We start from the raw sequence: 22,018 nt of genomic DNA, 5'->3' as shown, positions 1-22,018 counted from the left end.
CCTAGTGCGACCTCAACAGCGGCAGAAAAGCAGAGCATTCCTTCCCAGGTGGTGACAGCATCTCTGCATGCACAGCTGACAGCTGACCACCTGGAAAGTCAGTGGTGAAGAGCCTGACAGCTGCACCCTTGGAAAAGGAAACACCAAAGGACAGCAGAACTGCAGTGCTGCCATCTTGCACTGCCTAGATGCACACAGAAGGAGTGGGTTTCTGAGCAGCGATGTCTATTTGGGTGCAGCTCACCAGGGAAGGCTGTTCCCAGGATGAAATGGAGCAGTGAAATGGTACCGGAGGCAAGGTACAATAATACACCCTCTAAAGAAGCTGTCTTTCAGTCCCCACAGGTAGTGCTGGCAAGCAATGGATAAAGCATGAGTTCAAACAATGCAACTGTGTAACAAGTGTGGCGGGTGTTTCTGCAAGCCAAGTCTCACCAGCAAATCTTCAGACTCTCCAAGAAACATGAGAATGATGCTGCGTGTGTTGGGGCATGGAGTGTAAATGGGAGCCAGAGAAGCAAGAGTAAAGAGAAAAAGGAGGATGTTTGCTAGTTACCAATCACAGTTTGCTGGGTCGTCAGGGAGGAAGGAGTGGTGGATTTCAGCCTCGGTCTCCGGGTTGCTTAAGATCAAACACAGAAATCACCTTCTCAGAAACCAGCTCCTCACACTGGCTGCAGTCACATGAGTGATACCAAGATGCAGCTATATGCAGGCAGACCTAGCCCGGCTCAAAGCAGGCTTCCATTACACACATTACAGCATTACTTCCCCCCACGTGACACGACTATTGTTCAAGGGGTACACGTATGCCCAAGAGAACAGAGTACACCTAAGAATGCGTGAAGCCTCTAGTAGGTAACCTCCCTGAAGGAATCAGAAAGATTATAAATGAAGCAGCGTCTACTCAAGAGCCATAAGAGACCAGCAGCATCACTGGCCCCTTTTCAGGATGGTAAGCACGCAAAACAGGGTCACATCTGCAGAAGAAAAAGCACTGCACAAATTACTCAGAGCACGAAGGGAACTGCAGGTTATTTACCCTTCATAGTCCTCGTGGCTTTCGGTGAAGCAGTTGAGGTGAAGTCCGGGCCCCTTCTCTGGGTTGCTACGATCAGACGGAAATGATCTTGAGATATCTATGCAATCTTCCCCAAACAGGACACACAGAAGGCCTCACCATTCCCCGTTACACCTGAGAACCCCAGTTCTCCCTTTGCGTTAGTCTCTAAGTCAACGAGTAACACACCTACTCATCCAACTAGAACTCAAGGGCTCAAGCTACTGAAACAAACAAGGAAAAAAGAATAAGTGTTATCCCGTAAGGAAATTCGGAGACACCTATCCCATGTCTCTAGCGACACCTGTGAAGTAGTAAAGGTATGCTTCTGCCATATTGGAAAACTACATTCTAGAAAGAAGCTTCAGAACAACAAAAAAGAAATGCATGGAGAGACACACGGAGAAGGAAGGCATGGCGTGATGGATTCTTTGTGCCAAATGTCCCCGCAGAAAAATGGATTCCAGGTGATGGGAAAAGCATGGCTTTAAACAACAGAATCATGTAGCTAGCGTGACAAGCGTTTCTGCAAGACAGGGTACAATAGTAAACCTTGGTGTTGCTCCAAGCAGATGAAAATGATGTGAAGTGATGGAAGGGGAAAAGAAATCAAAAAGAAAAAATCGTATTTACCCTCCACTCTTCCTTCGATTGCAACATATGGAGAAGTAGGCTTCAGCTTTGGCCTCTGAGTAGCTAAGATCAAACCAGAGAACTGCCTTCAGATTCCAGGGATGAGCAATTTTCTTGCAAGCAGTGCCAGTATGGAGTTTTCAATATATGAGGGGCATATTACATTCTGCTATTTTACATTAACAGGTGCACTCATTGCAGTATTATTTCACTTTTAAATCAGGGTAGCTCAACTGAGTTAATACAGATTGGAAACAGCTAACATTGTAGTGAACTAGGCATATCTGGCAGAAAACGGACTTGGCGGGGCTGAGAAGTTTAACAATATATTAATCTCCTTTTTACTATAAGTAAAGGACTGGCCAAATCACTGACATGATATTACTATTTGAAATCAGATCTTACTTTTCACTAGAATTTTCCAAAGCCTTAATTCTGCTGTTCAGTAACCTTAAGCTCCGAGCTCTATTAATGCTTGCTCAATGTCTCAGCAGAGAGACGCCAGTAAACAAGTGACGCATGGCCATTTTTCTGAAGAGTTCTTGGGACATTTTTCACCCACCTATGCTTGTATGGTCTGTTGTCTGACAGTTCACTGAAAAAAAAACTGACTTAAGTAAGCTGAATTGCTTGTACTGTAGCTCTCGTTCTAATTTTGCACAGAAAAAATACATAAAAATATGTAATGCGGTAGAAAATCTAGTCTCAGTGTATTGCATCTCTTTGCTACATTGTCGGCCTTATTCAGTTTCTAAGATAGGTAAGACTGTTGGTGAAATCTTTCAAGCCTGCAGAAACCTGAAAAAATTGGTGGTAATAGCCACTAACCAAATCAGTAAATGTTTTTTTCCCACGGTTTTAAACCTTGCGGGATATTAAGAATAGCTAAAGCTTTTTCCACCAATGGAGAAATATGTTGCACATGCAATATACAAAAGGAGTAGATTTGACACGCTAGGATGTATTTAACCATTTGAAATAACAGGCCTGGTTATAAAATCCTTTACAGAAAAATGGAGGACACAGTCTTGCTACTTGCTTAAAAGCATTTTTAAAATTTACTTTTATATCACTTTAATATTCAACTATGAATTCCTGAAAAATTCCTGCAGATACAACAGATCTCAAAACACTCCCAGTTACACGGGGGAGTGGGAGTGTGCATTCCTCAGTTAAAATGGCAAAGCAGAATCAACCCTCTATCTAACAAACCATTGCTATGACTTTTGAAAGACTGCCTGCAAGTCAGGAGAAGTACACTGAAGAGTGATATCATTATCAGCTGAGATTGGAAGCATTTCTGGCACACCAGATGTTTTGGATCTTGAAGAAAGAGGCTTAGTTTCATCTAAATCTGAAAAGGTAATGTCTATTAATAGGTTTATTTACCTCAGAGCTACTACATATAGGACATGACTCAGCAGACAAAATTTGCAATGCTAAAATAAAATAAAAGAAAGAAATCTGCTTGCAAGCTAGCCAGAAATGAGAATGCCTCATGAACTGTTGGTTGGTGAGCATGTCATTGTAGAAAAATATCACTTAATTATTCATTTTAGCAAGAATTCTTATTATTGTTTAAGAGTCTTAAAACATGTATTAAGATTTGCAGGTAGTAAGATAACACCTTTTGATCCAGAAGGCAGACAATGTGCCATCTAATATAAAGCCAGTCAAAACAACCTTTTCACGGAAATATTACACAGAAACGTATGTTAAACCCCTCATTACCTTCCACTGTTAAGTGCTCTTAGCATAGGGGAAAAAAAAAAAAAGACGACATTGAGAAAAGCAGGCCCACAGCTGGCAACCTCAATAATGAGAAAACCAAAATCAACCAACTAAAACCCATTGCAAGGACTCTATCCCCCATCTATAAAGATGAATGACAAGTGCAGTTGAGAATCTGGTTAACTGCAGCAATAAATGGTATGAATTACTGGGACAGTGACAACTAAAGCAAGGGAAATGTTCCAAAAACAGCAGTAAGGATAGAAATGGAAAGTAAGACGTTAAAACTAAAGCAAGTCAACTTATCAATTTTACCCAGTGCTGTTTCTAACAAATGCGGTTCTGTGGTAATTACAGGCATGGTTATCTCCAAATCAGCAGTAAATCCAGCTGCAGGGAAAAAATGCAAATACATCTGAGGAAGAGTTGCATGTAAATAAATTAAGGGGGTAGAACTGAAGAAAAGAGAGGAATTTCAACTTCCACTGCTCTGCAGAAGTCAAAATTTTATTTATTTATTTTTTTTAATGAACCTTGTTCTAGTCTGAGTATTTTAAATACCTTAACTATATGGCTGAATACATTTTCTTATTTTCCTATATGTGAGAGTATCTACAAAGGAACTGAAAATCTATCTATCTATAAAACTATATATAGATTTGCCTCAAATAGCATCTGAAAAAAAATGGGCCCACAATTTATACCACATCTTTCCATGAAGGTTAGAAATCTTAATAAACTGTGGGAAAATGACTGTAGGTTCAGGAGATAAGTTTCTCTACTCCACTTCATTAAGCCACTTATCTCTATGCAGTTTCTCAAATTTTGTTCAACTCAACTTGTGTGCACCTGCTCCATATAAAATAATTAACTAATTTGATTTAAAATCATTACCTGGGACTAGGAGGCTTTATAATATTTTGCACCAAGTCTGAACTTCCAAAAACTGCATTAGGGTGCCAGAATCCAGTTTATTATACAGCAAAGAACTTAAACTACAGCTTCATTACTGTAAGTTTGTAGCAATTAACTGCTTCCTTTCCCCTTACCTCCTTCTATCTCTTTCTCATTGCTTTCACTTCTCATGCATATACATGCTCATGTTCAAACAAAGCCCAAAAATACCAAGCATGATCACATACCAAAAGCTTCAGGAAAGTAAAACAACCCATCCCTACAGCTCTAGTCCACAGTATAGCTAAATTAGAATGGTCTGGACTGAAATGTGTACTTGCTGTTTTTAAGTCAATGTACAGGAAAAATCACAGTAAAATTTGTACTGGAAAATGTACACTGACAAAAAGAAAGTGAGAAAGAAAACTGATTTATCATCAGAAAGTATATCTAAGTTGACAGTAACAATCTTCCACCTTGCAAAATTTACATCTTCTCTTGATGAATTTATTAGATCAATACTGCCCTATTCAGCTGTGTGCTTGTTGCAGTCTTGCTTTTCATCTGGGTTGTGCTTGGTCCCAGGAATTATGACACTGCTATAGGATTTGAAGAACTAACACATACTGCAACATCCAATGCAGGCAATATAGAATAACTGTCTCAAACCACTAATAGTAGTAAACTTTCAGCACAAAAAATACATTTAAAAGATTATGCTTCTAAAATAACATTAGTGTAATTTACCAGCATCTGTCATTTCTGAAGCTGTAAAAGTTTGAGGAGTAGAAGTAATATGAAGAAAGCCATGGGAAGCTGGAAAATAAAAACACAAATCATGTCGTATTATTTTAAAATGACAAGAACCATCTGCAGCAGCACCGTCTTTTATGAGCTGAAGAAAAGTTTAGCTAATATTTAACATATTAAGTCCTCCGAAAAGGTAGACTCAAATGTACTATAATCAATTGTGACTTAAAAACAATTGCATTTATTTCCAAAATTATTATTAATGCACAGATGTATAATGCTACTGATGACCAAACTGTCATCAAAATCACGCAAGAAGTTCTGAGCTTATACGGAGAAGAAGAAAGAGAACAAATTATGAATAAAAGTGAGAAGATTGGTATGGTATGGAATCTTTGTCTAGAATTTCAAGGATCAAGCAGGAGGATGTCCTGGTGCTGAAACTGGAGAAGGAGAAAGAAAAGATGACAAAGCAAGAATGAAACATAGGAGCTATCTTTTGTCAGGCATGTGAATGGCTGACATTTCCAGGTGATCTTCCCTTTAGTAATGGATTTCGTCCAAAAACATATGCATCTGGCATTACACTGTTGGCATGTTAGGGAAGTGAAATCTTTCCAGCTGGCTCTTTATACATTTGTTTCTTTTGGATACTGGTAGTGGCCCCACATAAAGAAAAGCCCTACTCAAACACCCAAATTGCCTCATCTTAAAAATAGTAGTATAATTGGAGGTATTTTCAATACATTAAGTAGCCAATTTACTCAGAGTGTAGTGAGATCCTGACACAAGCTGCCCAGAGAAGCTGAGGATGTCCCATCCCTGGAATCGTTCAAAGCCAGGCTGGATGGGGCCCTGGGCAGCCTGAGCTGGTAGGTGGCAGCCCTGCCCAGGGCAGGGGCTTGGAGCTAGATGATCTTTACAGTCCTTTCCAATCCAAGGCATTCTATAATTCAATGAACTTCTCCGTTTCCAGTAACATGTTTTTATAGTTCCAGTTTTGAGATCTGGGTGATTAGGAATTGGCACGTCTATATTCATCTATGAAGGCTAAAGGAAGGCCTATGCTTTCAAAACAACCAATCAAATAAACAACAAAACTCATCCACAAACCAGTAGTTCAATTATAATTTTGTATAGAAGTTCATAAAGAAACCTGTAATTCAATATAACACTTCCATATCTGCAGTTATTCTTCATTATGTCAAACTGAACAAACTGTTTAATGAGAGGCAGTATGCCTTTTCTGAAAATTCCTAACTGTCAAGAGAATTAATCTGATGAGAAATCATTACCAGATTTTGTGGGTTGCACTTCTGTGGTACCAGATGTTTTGGATCTTGACGAAACAGGCTGCGTTTCATCAAAAGCTGAAAAAAGAATCTAAGCTTAAACTGCTGAGACCTGTGACTTAATGAGTTAGCATAAGAAGCTTTGTGAAGGCTGTGAAATTCCAGATGATGCCAATGCAAAGCATTACAGACGAAAAGTGAGGTGCAAGACAACTGTGTAATGACAACAGGAGATGATGGCTTACAATCCAATCTTCAGACTTGCAATTAGAGTTCCACATGCCCAAAAGAATGAAATTTTACCTTATTAAATTTTGGAAGATATGAGATGCAGCTTCACAATAAGAAGTGAAAGAAATAAGAAAGAATAAGATTTGACAACGTTGTCTTTATGTGGTCAGTTTTTAAGGTAGTAACAAATGTCTTTTTCAGATGATTACACAGACAAAAGCAGCTTGATGTGAGTGTTGGTAGCCAAGATTCTAACGCAGATCTAAAAATTACCATTTGCAGATCTAATTGATATAAATATAATGGAAAAATATGGAAATAATCCACGGATTACCTATCTCCATCTCTCTGGTATCTGCTGAAGGTAGAGATACAGATTTCAAGGTTGGACTCTGAGTAGCTAAGAGTAAACATGAAAAAAAAAAATAAGATATCCAGGCAAATAGTCTCCTTGTAAATGGCATGAAATTTAATTTTAGCTGTAACTATTGACTTCTTATTTAGATTAAATTTTTGTTCTCACGGGTGTTTTTTACTGTATGCAACCTTTAGCATAAATCCAATCAGGTTTTCATACACAACCAAAAAGCTATAAGCCAAACAAACACACTTGAGGTAGCATTTGCAAGTATGTATCAACCGGTTCCTATTATATTACACAGAACTATTTTAAAGAAAGGTGTAACTGGAAATGATGAAAGAAGTAAGAAAGACGAAGTCAGTGAAATAACTGTGAAAGGGAGAAAACAGGATCTTTAAATTGCTGTGTTGTAATGAATAGTACTACAAGACCTTAATGTTATTTCACTTAGAAGTATAGGTGATTTCAAGAGAGCTTGTGTGCTTTAATGGAAACAAGGAATCAAGTTGGAATTGGGTATTCTTACCTAAAGGGCAACATGAGTGAACTTCCATCATGTGTGGGTTTTACGGTAAGAAATAAGAAACAGATCCTATTAAATCATGTGTACAAGCCCCTCATAACACTTCTTTCCAATTAAAAAAAAAAAAAAAAAAAAAAAAAAAAGCTGCAATTGTCACTACTGCTTACCTAGGTTATAATGCATATGAAAGACAAAATTTCATCTACATTTTTAATTGCTCCTTAACAGTATGATTTTTTTTTCAAGTAGCTACACCGGGATTTTAAAGCTAACCTTCTCTGAGATTGACAAAAATATTCAAATAAAAAGGTGTAGGGCTCAGTTTGAATGCAGACAATATGAATTTATGACCAAAAAAAGGACAGACTTCTGTTTCAGATATTGAATCTGCTTCCTCATTTGCCTTTAACCAACAGATCACATTAATAAATATTATTCCTGGTTACTATGTACTGATTTCGATGCAGAAAACAATACAAACAAGCATTATGATTCACAACTTTGGCCAACAAAAGCTTCCTTTGATATTTTTACATATAGTAAGAGCTATGAGAGATCTCCCAAAGGCATCAGAAGAGTGGAGCTACGTTAACAAAGCTATCTTTTCAGAAATGTTTGAATTCAAAATACACTGACCACACAGAAATTTTACAAAATAGTGGGAGATGTCTCCCTCTGGTACAATTTTGATAGAAAAATAAAGAAAAATGTCTTCTGAGAAACTAGGACAGAATACAGGTCATGCACTTTAGCTTCAGTAACTAAATTCTCTCTTTTTTTCCCACTGATTACATGACCTGAGGTGATCACAACATGCTGAGGCACAGTGCAGAAAAATTTCCCGCAAATGACTCCTGCAGTCACTCTCACAGAGTACCACTGAGTTCAGCACTGACTTCACTGGGAGCACAGATGCTCCACCTGATCCAATGTCAGAGTCCAACCTCACATAATTAAATCTCAGGTTTTGCTACGTGGCAGAAATGGAAGACATCAGAACTTGAATTTATGGTGTATTTTTGCTCAACTGTTACCATTTTACCTCTACTACTGACAGAAACATAGGAGCAGATTATTCTCTAGTAAGCAAAAATACTTTCTATCCATAATAATTTTCAGGCTTTAAACAACTACAATTCTGTCAAACTTGTTTGTAAAATGTTAAAAGGACTTTTTATTTTTAATGCTACCTCTAATTACATTTAACCAAACTTACAGTGAAAATAAATATGAATCTCTATCCCCTTAAGCAGAGTTGTGAAATACTGCAACAGCGAATTCTCAAGATCATTCAAATTGTAATGCTTGGTTCAAATAAGCACTTCAAGAAATCACGACCTCTTCCAGGAAATGATTTTAAAATTTGGCAGTGCATTAAGTACATTGTCTAATTAAATCAGCACCATTACATGATAAATTCTCATTCAAAGCTTAGTGAAATACAAATCTATACCGACTCTAGGTCACTTCTGTTAACTAATGAAAAGATCACAATGAAAAGATCACAATCTGTAATGGCATGGGTGTAATTGTGCAGCCCTGCAATATGGTACTGCCACTGTTACTAATAGGCTATAAGCTTTATACTGAGTTCAGGACTAAGACTAGTCAGGTTTGCTCTACCCAAACTCTCCCTGACCTGCTTACAGCTTTGTTTTAATTTGATTAAGCTGTGACTTCTCCAGTTGATTAGGTGATGGTATCTAATTTTTTTTCTTTTGATTATCTTAGGGAGTACTACAATGGTAAGTATTTGTTCAGTTGTTGATTTATATTTCAACGAGGCATAAGTTGCCATCATCATACCATAAATAAAAGTTATAAAAGGTAGCTCATATATCCTTTTATTCTTTAAGACGCATGAATTCAGAGCAACCTGTCACTATAATAAAACAAAAAAGAAAGACTGAGAATGAAAGATGTGACCTGCAAATTTTGGGAAAAAACTAATTGCTGCAATAATTTACATACAAAATATTATTGCAGTTGAAGTGTTAAAAACAAACAAGAAAAATTATGTAATTCAGATAATTTTACACAGAGGTTTGCTCAAATTTACAAACAAAATAATTACCAAGTTCTGTCAATGGACTTTTTGGAGCATCAAAGATTCTGGTTCCAGAAGGAAGTGGATGTATTTCATTAGAAACTATGATAAAAGAAATAATCAAGGCTTTATTTAATACAGAGTATTGCAAGACAAAGTATGGGACTGTATTTTGACTTCTAAAGCATTCTGGAAACCAATGGTGTTTACCAATAACAACAATAAAGAGTTCCACCCTGGGGAAAAAACAAAACATATGCAGTTTTGCCACTTAAAAAGATGTGTGGAATCTGAATAAAATCATCATTTCCCATAATCATAATATTAAGAACCACCAATTAGAGGAAGCCAGTAATAAAAATCCATCTGTAACCATGATCACCTAGTTTGAAATTAAGCAGTGACGCACCTTGATTCACTTTTATATCTCCATCTTAAAAGGCATGTTAGAAAACAGGCAAAGTTAATTATGGTTAAAAGGTGATTAAATGTAACTTTGAAAATGAGACGATGTTTTAACTTCAGTATGTTCTGGAAACCTGCTTGCAACTGTAACAGACAAAAGAGAGGATGATATTATCATGAATCAATAGGAATACGTAAAAACAATTGAGAAGAACTGGCAGTCCTCTTCATGTGGAACATCTGTGTTTCTGTGCTGGAAAAAGCTCACTCTTCTCCTTTAACACTCATCATCCTGTATTTATGCGATTTTTTATTTAGAAAATCTAATCCAAATTAAATGTGTGTATACATATATAGCCAGAAGTTCATATTCATGATTTTGCACAGTTTTAGGATTAAAATAAAGGCAAAACCAACATTGGAGAACTTAGAATTCTAAATGCCAGAAGAAACATAAGAAATCTTTCAAGTAATGAGAGATCTCAAAAAACAAAAAAACCCAAACATTACAGCTCTTTTTTTTCCTCCAAGTCAAACACAAATACATGTCATATACAATAAAAAAATATTCCTTTTACACCACTGTTGATGTTATCTACATGAATCTGTTGTCAAAGGAAAATTATCGAGTTTGCAAGTTTCATTCTATCACTAAAATCACTTTACTGATGGAATTTTTATCTGATGTGAGTTATTCAGATCACATATAGAGAAAGCAATACTTTGAAAAACAAGATTGAATCACCCAGTCAAAACTGCTAGCAATAATCATGCATAACAGACACAGCTCAGTCAGTGCTGGATCCATTCTGCTTTACATTTCATCTGTGAGATGCTGGAAGCACAAAGGGAACAAAAAATTTTAATTAGGACTTTCTTTGATGCTGCTCAGTAGAAGGAATGTAGTAGAAAAGTCATCTGAAAATGGAAAAAATACATTTACTGTGTATAGAAGGTAAGAAGCAGCAAAATTAGTTACCCAATATGTTTTGAGTTTGCAATTCGGGCTTAGGCGTTGATTTAAATTCCTTAGGTCCGTGTTTTTTCTCAGCCTGAGCTAGAAAAAAAGAAGCTTTATTTAATTTTGAATCTCTCTGTGCATTTCTGTTCATCTACTGCCCAAAGCCCACTGATTTTTTAACCACTATTCTACGTCAGCTGATTAGTATTTTTTTGCAGCAGCAGCAGATAATTTCATTGTAATTCATTTTTATCTTCACTTATGAATTCCATGAGTATTGGGTTAATTTTGTGGCAGTTTTACATAAGCAAAAAAAAAAAAAAAAAAAAAAAACCCAACAAAAAAAACATGTTAGTCAAAAAGACTTAGAAACTCAAACAGTACTTCTGCTGCAGACTCCCAAGTTTCATTCATAGAACATAGAATAACAGAATTGTTACATCACACAATGTATTTACAAATATTTTCTCTGCCATTCTGGATTTTTTAATTATTCTAATTGAAAAATTATCAGAAAAAAAAAAAAAAAGAATAAAGATTCCCCTGTAATAATACCTTAGTTCATTTTATCCAGTGATAGCAATATAACAGTCTTTTGACTTTTGCTCTTTCTTCTACACCTTCACAGTAAAGTATGGGTAGCTAATCAAACAGCCATTCATTCAGCTAGACTGAATTGCTAACTATATTTTAATATACTAGTGCATAATTATACTCCTTATTTTGCATAACATTTAATTCTTAAGGTATGTAAGCCAATATCACTTCTTTCTTGCATCTTGTCAGAGGTCTTTTAGTGTTTAATCAATCATAAAGGACATATGAGCAAAAGTCTGAGGTTATGAAACAAGAGCAATATGGAACACGGGATGTTAAGTTCTCAGCCTTAAATATGGTGAGAACATTAGTTCCTTCCAGAAAGCAAATTACACAGTATTTAGCACATATTGGTATATACAGGGGATAGTGGTGATTAGCTTCAATATCAGATTACATTTTAGTCTTTACTTAGTTTAAGATCACTTTCATTTTGAAATGGAGTAAAAGAGAAGCTATTTTTGCTTGTTTGCCTTATTCTCCATACTTCTTTCACAACCCATTCAGCATGTTAAGCATGCTTCAGGCAAGAACAGAAAGGGTAAATGTATAAGCTTATTATTTCATTTCCTGAAGAAAACATGCTGTTTCCCAGCTTGAAAATAGCTGGATAGCTGCTACTACAGTTAGAAACTTTTTACTATTTTCTGTTTTGGAGGACAGTGTGTTTCAGTGCTTTGAAAGCTATAATCTCCATACATGCTGCTTTATTAAGACCCAATTCAGTTTCTACTATGTCAACTACAGTGTTCTTACTGTCATCAGTGGAAAGAGATTTATTTCTACAGAGAAGTTCAAGCAATTTATCTCTATGAACTCTGTGGGAGAAAATTCACCCGTGAGAGACCTTGAAAGATAATAGCAGCAACAAACAAACCCCGACAAATTCCTCAGAAGTGCTTCAAAAGCAAACATTTCTTTCTGCTTAAATGTAACCATAAGAAAAAAGCAAATACAGATATTTAGACATCATTATGATTTCTTTTTTAAGAAGTCTTTTGGTTTTCACTCACATGAAGCATGACCCTTGACAACCAAGTTAGCTGAGCATGTCTAAAACTGGGATAAAGGAAATGAGGCTCTCCTCTGTTTCACACAGATTTTTGTAGAAATGAAGTGAAGCAATTTTGTAAAAAGAGATAAAGGACACGGAAACTTTAGGCCTCGAAGTTTAAAATACTTCCCAGACTTTTCCCAGTAATTAGGTGAAGTAGGTTTAATAATTTCTTGGGATGGTTCAGTGGTGGCTGCAAAGTAAATCATTAACAAAACCAAGCAAATATAGTTAGTTTGCTATCACAGCATGGAACAGAGCTAGAATCCATTTAGGTAGCATTTCCCTTGACTCTTTCATTCCTGATCTTCTTTTCCTCCCCAGTCTGAAGATATGATGGAAGCACAGTCCTCACTTTGATATCTCATGTGAGCACATGGGAAAGTCTTCAGAGGCCAGAAGGAGGAAGAACTTGAAAAGGACAGCAACTCAGAAATTGCTCTTACTAAAACTAGCCCTAGCTTGGATTCACAGATGGTCCATTTCAATTCAAGTCTGTTCTCTATTTCACAAATCTACTCTGATATATTTCTGGTACAACCCCCTACTAAAAGAAATAACCTGCTGTTTTTTTGTTTGTCTGTTTTCTGAATTAGTTCTTCCATGTCCTAGGCAAATGCACTGATATTTCTAACCATTGGTCAGCTACAGTTTCCTTGCCAAGTTAAGAAAACGTTCACACTTGATTCAATTCAGAGAATTTAAAAGTCTGTGAAAAAAATTAAAAACCATTACAAAGTAGTATTCTTTCTAGAATATAATATTCCTAAGTGGAAAACATGAAGCAACAAAGAGCTTACTAGCTAGTCTTGCTGTAAAAGTGCATGCCAAGGGAGGGGAGGCCTGAAATTAAGAAAACGGTGGGATTTTTGTCTGACAAACACAAAATAGTTACTGACCCACACAGAACAGAACACACCCTTTGGCAAAGGCTTACAGTAATGTAAGAGTGGCCCAGCTCATGGAGCCTTTCAGGTAGTTCTGCTTGCTGAAACACTCTAAGCGCCTTTATTCCCTTCTTGAATGACAGAGATCACATAGTTCCTCTTAAATAAACATTCTGATGCCTCTTCTGGCACCCCTCTTTAAATGTTTCATAGCAAATAATAACTACGTCTTACTTTAAAAAAAAAATCCAGTGTGATTTTCAAATTGGTGAATCCAAACAAAATATAATCAAATAGATCCTAATCCTAAATCAAAATGTGTCTACATGTTATCCTGTCTGTCAAATGCAGCCCTTGCAAAAGGCTGGTGCTCAGAGCTCTCACTTCAGTTGCTTGCGCAAGTCTTGCTTAAATGTATAACTACAAAAGTTATTTTTGCATGGACAACATGTAAACATAGATCCTACTCAGAGAACTTCTGTTTTCTTTCAAAGGATTTGCTCTCACTTTGCTGTTTCCTACTGTCATTTTTAAACTGAAATACCATAATCAAAATGAATGCATTCTTTGATGTAAATAAGCATGAAACTCCTGAAATATCTACTTTAATATTAGAATTTGGTGCTATGATCAACAACGCATAAACAAAAGGAATAGTCACCAAAGGAAAGGAGATATGGAAGCAAAACCACAGAAAAAGCAAGTAGTAGATTAAAAAGGTTCCTGTTTCAGAACAGAACTAACAGTATCACGGCAATAAGAACATGTGTAGTTGTTTGTTTTGCCATTTTTTCACAATTTCAAGATATTCAGCAGACCATAAAGATACAATTCTAATATATAAATATCTACTAACCTAACAATTGGAGTACTGGAACCTTTGCTCCAAAATTAATCAGATTTTATCTACATTTTATTCTATGTATCACTCACAGCTACTAACTCAGCTTCATTATGCTTTTGTCCTCCAACTACTGCATTTAACTGCAGAATAAGCAACATAAAAATGAGTTTAATTTCAGTTTATATCTTTGGCAAAGATATTCAGTAGAGTTTCTGAAAATAGAACACTTTTTACCTGGGAGAGACTGAGGCGAGATTTCTTGAACTTCTGGTGTTTTGGATTCAGCAGGCCATACTTGAGTTTCATTCTTACCTAAAGGGACAAAGACATTAGAGAGTTACAGCAAAGCTGCATCTGCTCTTTTCCACTAGAGATTTATTTCTGTCTCACTTCAGTTTGCCAAAGTAAATCAATATGGATAAATGTGGAAAGCTGAATACCTTTAGGAATCAATAAATTCCACTACAATGAATACAAGCATTTGCCTAAAAATGTTAAACACACGTGCATTTGTAATATTGTTTTATTCCTAAAAGATACTTTGAAAATAGGATTCACAGCATAAATTTATGCTTTCCGAGTCATTACATTCGCAGTGCAAAATAGTTTTGCCTAACATTTCAACAGTAAAATAGTTAAATACTTTTCAAAATTCAAAGATGTAATATAGATCTAAGGATTTTATAAGAACAGTCAAATAAATTTTCAAATATTACAGTGACAGAGTGTGCATGTGTTCCTTTACCTTATTTCTGTCAAGTATAGTGGTTGGACAAAATCCTTTAATTTCAACAGATATACATACATAAAAATAGCAGATCTTGGGGATGTTCATTTTGAAAACAGTAATATCTGTGTTTTTCTATTTTCACTGTGAAGAAGGAAATTCATTTTGTGGGTGAGATCTTTTCTGTTTTTCTGGGCTACTATTCTTCAAAAAAACTGGTAGATTTTTGAAAAAGTAAATAGAAAAAATTGGGAATTGAATAAACATGGTATCCCGGAATGCACTGTTTTGACTTTTCTAAATAATACAGAATTATAGTAGTGGCAATATGTTAGAAAATCACTTAGTCAAAACTTCACCCACAACAAAAGCTTTAATGCATTTTACTATAGGCTTACATTGCTTACAGGCATGAGTGAAGGATATCCGTACTTGGTCAGTATGCTTTTTTCTCAATTATTTTATAAATTTAAATTATATTAAATAAATGATAGCAATAACTTTCCTCTTTTACACTTTGAAATCCAGTATTCCCCTGTGTGTAAGTACACCCATGCACTTGATGTTTTCTGGTAAGGAAGACACGATAAATGGAAAATAAAACATCACTTGTTTACCCTAGTTATTTTCACAAAGGTATGCAATCTACCATGAAGAGTGGCTCCAAACTGACATCACACCAGCTGTTTTAAACAGACTAGAGCATCTAAATTTAGAAGTTCTACGCTGTCCCAACAGAGGAGGTTAGAAACTTTCAGGACAACTGAAACTACCTTTATATTTTTCTTTCTCCCTTTCTCCTCCCTTTCTCTTCTCTTCCACAGTCACATACTGCTACTTTTATTGCACACCTACTGAACCCCTACTTAGTGAACCTTGAAGTCCTGCATCCAGGCCATTGATGAACTGGCCCCAAGATTGGGAAAACTCACTAGTGGCTGCCAGCCTACTGCAATCCCATTTACTTTGATCATTTGAGCCTGACCCATCGGCCAGTTCTTCACACATCACATTATGTTTTTGTCTGGCTATGCTGATCATTTTGTATAGAAGTATACTGTGAGAACAGTACTGAAAGCTTTGTTGAAATCCAAGTAATTCAGCTTCAGTTCAAACACATTCTTACTCAAACACATTCAAATTTTACTGTGCTGTGTCTCTTTACCCTTTCATGCACCCAACATCTGAACAAAAACAAGCAGTGTTCTTTTCTCACTGCAAAGCAAGCCAGTCTGAGAATGTGTCATGGTCAGTAATGAAGCAAGAGAATAAAATAAACAAATTAGAAATATGAAAGGAAGAAAATCTAATCTAGTTGTTAAGAATTAAAACTAAGTACTAAGACTAGAAAAGCCAAAAATTATGAGCTCCAGAGTTTTTCTCAAGAGATCTCTGTAAAATGGACGAGGGGTGTTGTTAACATTTAAAAAAATAGCTGAATTTCCCATGAGTGCACCATTCACAGATAATACACTAATTTATGAATCTTAAACAAAAACTTCATGAAGTCTCGTTCAGAGTGAGTTGGAACCTGCAGGTTCCAGTCATATTAGTCAAACATACACGAAACTTGTACTGAAATGTTCTGCTTTGTGACAATTTTTTTGTCCCATGGATTTTATTGCAAGAATCTCTCCATGAAACAGTCGCTCACATTTACTCATATCAGAATTCATACAATAAAAATTCATTGAAAACTTATTATTACAAAAGGACATAAACCTACCATTTTTCAAGATAAACAGTAAAAGAAAGTATCTATGGAAAAAAAAAAGTTGAAAAGTAAAACAACAAAAAAATTCTAAGGATTATAAACATGGCTTTGGATTCCCATCTTTTCTTTTCTTTGGATCATTTCTTCATTCCTTTGAATGGCTTTGAAATATCTTAAAAACCTGACCAGATGTTTTAAAATAGGTGATTCCAATGAACTCTAACAATTCCAATAAAAATATTATATAAATAAATTAAAAAAAGAATGGTTAAATTGTGTATACAAGAGAAAAGCCTTTTTTTCCACTATCTCATACCAGCTACACTACTGATACTGCTCACGAACAATAAAAGCTTTGTTCATTACTGCTTACCCAGTTTTTTTCTGGATACTTGAGTTATGTCATCTATTGACAGGGGAGGAAGAAGTTTTTGCTGAGTTTCATTGAGACCTGGAACAATAAGATGCACTACAAAGAAAGATGAAAGAGCCATTAGTTCAAGAAAAAAAGAACAATATACAGGCTGCCCTACAGAACCAGTGGGTGTGTAGCCTGAGTATCTGAAAAATGGGTTAGTTCTGTTCTGTAACTGTTACTCCCCACTGGAGCAATGAGTGCAATTTCCCTATTTTAGTACTCAATATACTAGCACAATTTTACTACTAATTCAAATGGCAAACAAATTCTAAAGCATACAACCCTTGAGTACTGTAGTATCATTGATATATGAACATACTATCTGGTGGGCCAAAGAAGACTCAACAACAAACGTGTGGTTAATGACTACCTGTTTGACTCATATTTGTCCATTGAAACTCATACAAAACAAACTTAAGCTAAAGTTACATAGTTTTAAAGTGGTTCCATAGTTAAGAAATTAAACACCTTCCCAAAGGCAGGAATAAACTAGTCATGAGGTGCAGTGAACCTTTCGCATCTATTACAGGCAGTTCTACATTTACATTATATATAAATATAAGGAAAGAACTCTCAGAATCAATAAATTTACACAGATCTAATTTTCAGTCACAGAGGAGGGAAAGTTAAAAATCTTCTTGTCACCTAGAATTGCTCCTGGCAGAGAAGAACTATCCGAAGTTTTTGACTGCGTCCGATTCTGAATAACTGTGGAGACAAAATAAACATGCTAGCAGATCATAACTGAAACAGGAAACAAAGACATGCCTGTGACAAATCTCAGCATTCTGAAAACCTTCTCTCAGTTTAATGCTAAGAGATGAGGACATCATCTTCGTCTTTTCTGTATTTGCATTCAGTTTAAAAGTCCCTTAAAGGTGCATCTCTTCTTTTCCCTAGCACGTTAGTTTGATATCTTTGATATAAACACATTATATGCTTATTTTAATATACATCCACCTCCAGCCTATCTCATTATGCTACCATTCGCATGTCTTCAGAAAAGATGTATGATGGAAAAAGCAGATATGAAGTAAGCATCAGTACAGTCTTATTTTATAGGTAATTGCTGTAATTTGTCCTCATATCAGCTCCCATTTTCCTCCTGCTCTTGAACTGTGAACTGCTTTAGAAGACTTTTTTTTTTTTTGTTACTTCAAGTAGTTAATTTTCAAAAATTCCAATATCATGATAACTATCACTGCTATAGTTGCTACTAAGAAACAGGAGTTTCTAAAGGGAGATACATGTATGCCGACTGTAGATGTCTCACCCCACTGACAGGTGAAGGGAGGAGAAAGGAGGTTAAAGCAGTGATATATCTGCTTTAAAATACCTGCAATGCAGGCATAAAAAAATTGGTAACAGGAATCTTATCTATACTGTTGCATTTCAAGCTCAAATATTGAGCTGAGAGACCAAAATATCTGGACAATTCAATTGAGACAGAAAAGAATGGATAGTAACAGAAGAAAAAAAAAATGGCAGCTATTCATTGACTCAAGTAAAGCATTGTTCATAATGAAAATAAGTAACTCGTGTTATTAACAAACAGGCATGAGTTGATAGTATTTGTAATTTGAGGATATAGTTGTTTCTAAAGTTCTATCCCTTCTAAAAGGAAACATTCATGACATTTACAACATAATCACTAGTTTTCCACCACTATTAATTTTAAAGGACGCTTGTAGAATATTTTAAAAGAATTCTAACCAATATACAAAATTACCTTGTTTGATTATTGTAACAGGGACCAACTTCTTATTATCTCTTAGCGTAAGCTGGAAGAAAGGGAAAAAAATCCTTGGGATAACTGCCATAATAGTAACTGAACTTTCTTGCTAACCAAAATAGAGAGCTCTGATCCAAAACCACGCCTGCCCCACATTGACACTGCATATGGCTCCGTCTGCTCTTACTGAAGGTTACGCTATTGCTTCAGTTCCCAAGGGCTACCATGGAATATAACATTTTTATCTCCTTTTTCCAGCTTAAGATGTTTTGCTTCATAAAAAACACAGTATTTGACAGCTTAGGAAATCCCAATCTTTTTTTCTTTTAAAAATCTCTTGAGCACTCACTAGGGAGTAGACCAGAAAGCTAAGAAAAACTGACATTTAGTTGCAATAAAACATCAGAAATACGTGCAATTACAAATTTGGTCTCAGGATAATTTTATACTCTCAGGAATAGTATTTTTCAGCACAAACTATTCTAGAACCAGTTGTACTCAGCACTTGTGTGTGTATTCCGCTTAAAATAAGATTAAGTCAAGAGCTGTTTTATTTGGTGAAACTGTTTACAAAGACAAATTGGCAAGCCATTTGTGTTCTCAGAGTTTTTACACTAAATAGTTGCACTTTTCTCCTAATTTGTCTTGTACTCAGATATTTTTGCTTAAATGCGAATCTTTTTCAACATTTTGATAACTATGAAGAAGTACATGAATGAACCTTGCATTTTAAAAACAAATTAAAAAACTGATCTGCAAGATACCAGAATACCCCAGAATACCTGGGGGTATTGATTGATGCTCGGCTGAACATGAGCCGACAGTGTGCCCAGGTGGCCAAGAAGGCCAATGGCATCCTGGCTTGCATCAGAAACAGTGTTGCAAGCAGGAGCAGAGAGGTGATTGTTCCCCTATATTCAGCACTCGTCAGGCCGCACCTCGAGTACTGTGTCCAGTTTTGGGCCCCTCACTGCAAGAAAGATATTGAGGCCCTGGAGCGTGTTCAAAGAAGGGCAACGAAGCTGGTGAGGGGTCTGGAGCACAGGCCATATGAGGAGAGGCTGAAGGAGCTGGGAATGTTCAGCCTGGAGAAGAGGAGGCTCAGGGGAGACCTTATTGCTCTCTATAACTTCCTGAAGGGAGGTTGTAGTGAGCTGGGGGTCAGCCTCTTCTCTCGTGACATTAGTGATAGGACCAGGGGGAATGGTTTCAAGCTACGCCAGGGGAAATTCAGGCTGGACATGAGGAAGTATTACTTTTCAGAAAGGGTGGTCAGGCACTGGAATGGACTGCCCAGGGAGGTGGTGGAATCACCGACCCTGGGGGTGTTCAAGGAAAGACTGGATGTTGCGTTGAGGGACATGGTTTAGTAGGAGCTATTGGGAATAGGTGAACGGTTGGACTGGGTGATCTTCTAGGTCTTTTCCAACCTTAGTGATTCTATGATTCTATGATTCTAAGATTATAAATAAGTATGCTCTACCACGTGTCATAGGATCAACTTTTGAGAGCCTGCTACTATAATGAAGAAAGGGGAAGAGGGATATTGTAAAGCAAGCAATATGAAAATGCTAAGTACATTAGAAGTGGACCTTTTTCAGCTATACCTGGTTAACAAATAAAAAAAAATCGGAAACAAAATACCTCTCTGTGTTAAACATACACCACTTAAAGTCAGCGTCAGTTAAAGTTTGTTTAGCACTTCATGGTAGCTGGTCTACTTCACGTGAGAACGCTTGCATGAAAATTTAGCATTTGATGACAGATTTATTTACTTAACAATATATATTTTTGCTGTCTTCTAAACGTTTAAATCATTATAAAGCACAGGTTGAGAAGCTTTCAATACAAATTAAAAGCTTAGGAACCTGAAAGAAGCCAGATCTTAAGAAATAAGTATTTTTCTCAGGAAAATGGACAGTGGCTGCTTATTCTATGAAAGCCATTACTTTCTACTACCTAAAAACAAGTTTACATTGGTATGAATATGGTCAGATATTGTCATTTTCAGTCATTGTCCTTAACAAAGAATATGAAATCATTTTTTTCTTGTCACTCAGTATTTTTCCTTTAATACACATTAATAAGGCTTACCTTTCTTATTTGCCTCCTAGTGAAAAACTGTTTCAGATGATCAACTTTTGAAGAAACCCTGCAACTTATCTGACTCATAAGTGGGAATAAATGCATATATAAGAAGCAGCTGTCCATTTTACTGTATTTCTCATCAGGAGCCTTAATAATAAAATAAATAGCTCTTGTATTCCTAGCAAACACTAGCACGCCTCCAGTGTTGAAATGGTAATCATAATTATTACCAGTCCTTTTACCAATATAGAATTCTTTCATTGACAAAAGCATACTTTCTCTGTTGAATAATAATGAATGATTGTAATGTCAGTGATATTAAAATGCTATACATTATACACGCATTAAGATGAATTCAAAATCTATCCTCTCAGATGAGAACAAATAACTGACATGAAATCCATGTTCTGCAGTTACTGTACATAAACTTTAATCTACATCAATCTTCAATTGCTGCTGTTGAAATCTAACACTTTGTTGTCAATCTTCTTAGACTCTAAAAGGGTGTAATACACATGTTTCTGAAATGGTTTAGTAGAAAATTTTACTAGACATAGAAACATCAAGATATCATGTAGTAATAGTACCCTTAATTGTATTTTCCAGAGGGAGAACATAAAGTCCGTTAGGTATTAGGAACATTAGTTCCTAACATAGTGGCAACTCAGTGAATGAAGAAGGATGACAAATAAGGTACTAATTAATTTCAGAGGAAAATTAGATTTCCAAGCTATGCTATAAATCAAACATCTTAAGTTCAGATGGCACACCTATGACATATTGCAGTTCTTCAACATTCTGTCAAATAGCATATGGCAACAAGACTTATAGAGGTGCTTATTCTTTTTTTCTTATACTCCAATAACCAAAAAAGCTACAAGCAATTGAAACACATTTGAAAGAGACTCTTCAAGCACCACAGTTGGCGTTGAGTGGATAAGGTTTGGAAAAACACATTTTCAAATGATAGAAGATGGTAGCTATGCTTTTTGACTGAAAAAGTCAAGGAGGAGTTCATTTTTCAGTGTGACATTATGAAACTTTAGGAACCTTATCAGACAGAAAGTAA

General features: G+C 36.0%; 1 protein-coding gene across 1 annotated transcript in view; it reads right to left on the bottom strand.

Annotated features, from left to right (window-relative positions):
- The window catches only part of ABI3BP (ABI family member 3 binding protein), a gene marked incomplete at both ends in the record, with an annotated part of 128,690 nt that overhangs the window by 63,147 nt on the left and 43,525 nt on the right, over positions 1-22,018 (bottom strand). Inside the window, 13 exons of the mRNA XM_079548626.1 lie at positions 557-622; positions 1,043-1,108; positions 1,694-1,756; positions 3,740-3,814; positions 5,066-5,134; positions 6,364-6,438; positions 6,926-6,991; positions 9,550-9,624; positions 10,907-10,984; positions 14,505-14,582; positions 17,085-17,180; positions 17,775-17,837; positions 18,859-18,910. Coding sequence (XP_079404752.1) covers positions 557-622; positions 1,043-1,108; positions 1,694-1,756; positions 3,740-3,814; positions 5,066-5,134; positions 6,364-6,438; positions 6,926-6,991; positions 9,550-9,624; positions 10,907-10,984; positions 14,505-14,582; positions 17,085-17,180; positions 17,775-17,837; positions 18,859-18,910 — 922 coding nt within the window. The remainder of the gene's footprint in view (positions 1-556; positions 623-1,042; positions 1,109-1,693; positions 1,757-3,739; positions 3,815-5,065; positions 5,135-6,363; positions 6,439-6,925; positions 6,992-9,549; positions 9,625-10,906; positions 10,985-14,504; positions 14,583-17,084; positions 17,181-17,774; positions 17,838-18,858; positions 18,911-22,018) is intronic.

The sequence above is a fragment of the Tetrao urogallus genome (genome assembly GCF_951394365.1).
Source record: "Tetrao urogallus genome assembly, chromosome: 1".
Lineage (NCBI taxonomy): Eukaryota > Metazoa > Chordata > Aves > Galliformes > Phasianidae > Tetrao > Tetrao urogallus.
Note: the sequence above shows the minus strand (reverse complement) of the source record. Positions and strands in the feature narration are given on the sequence as shown.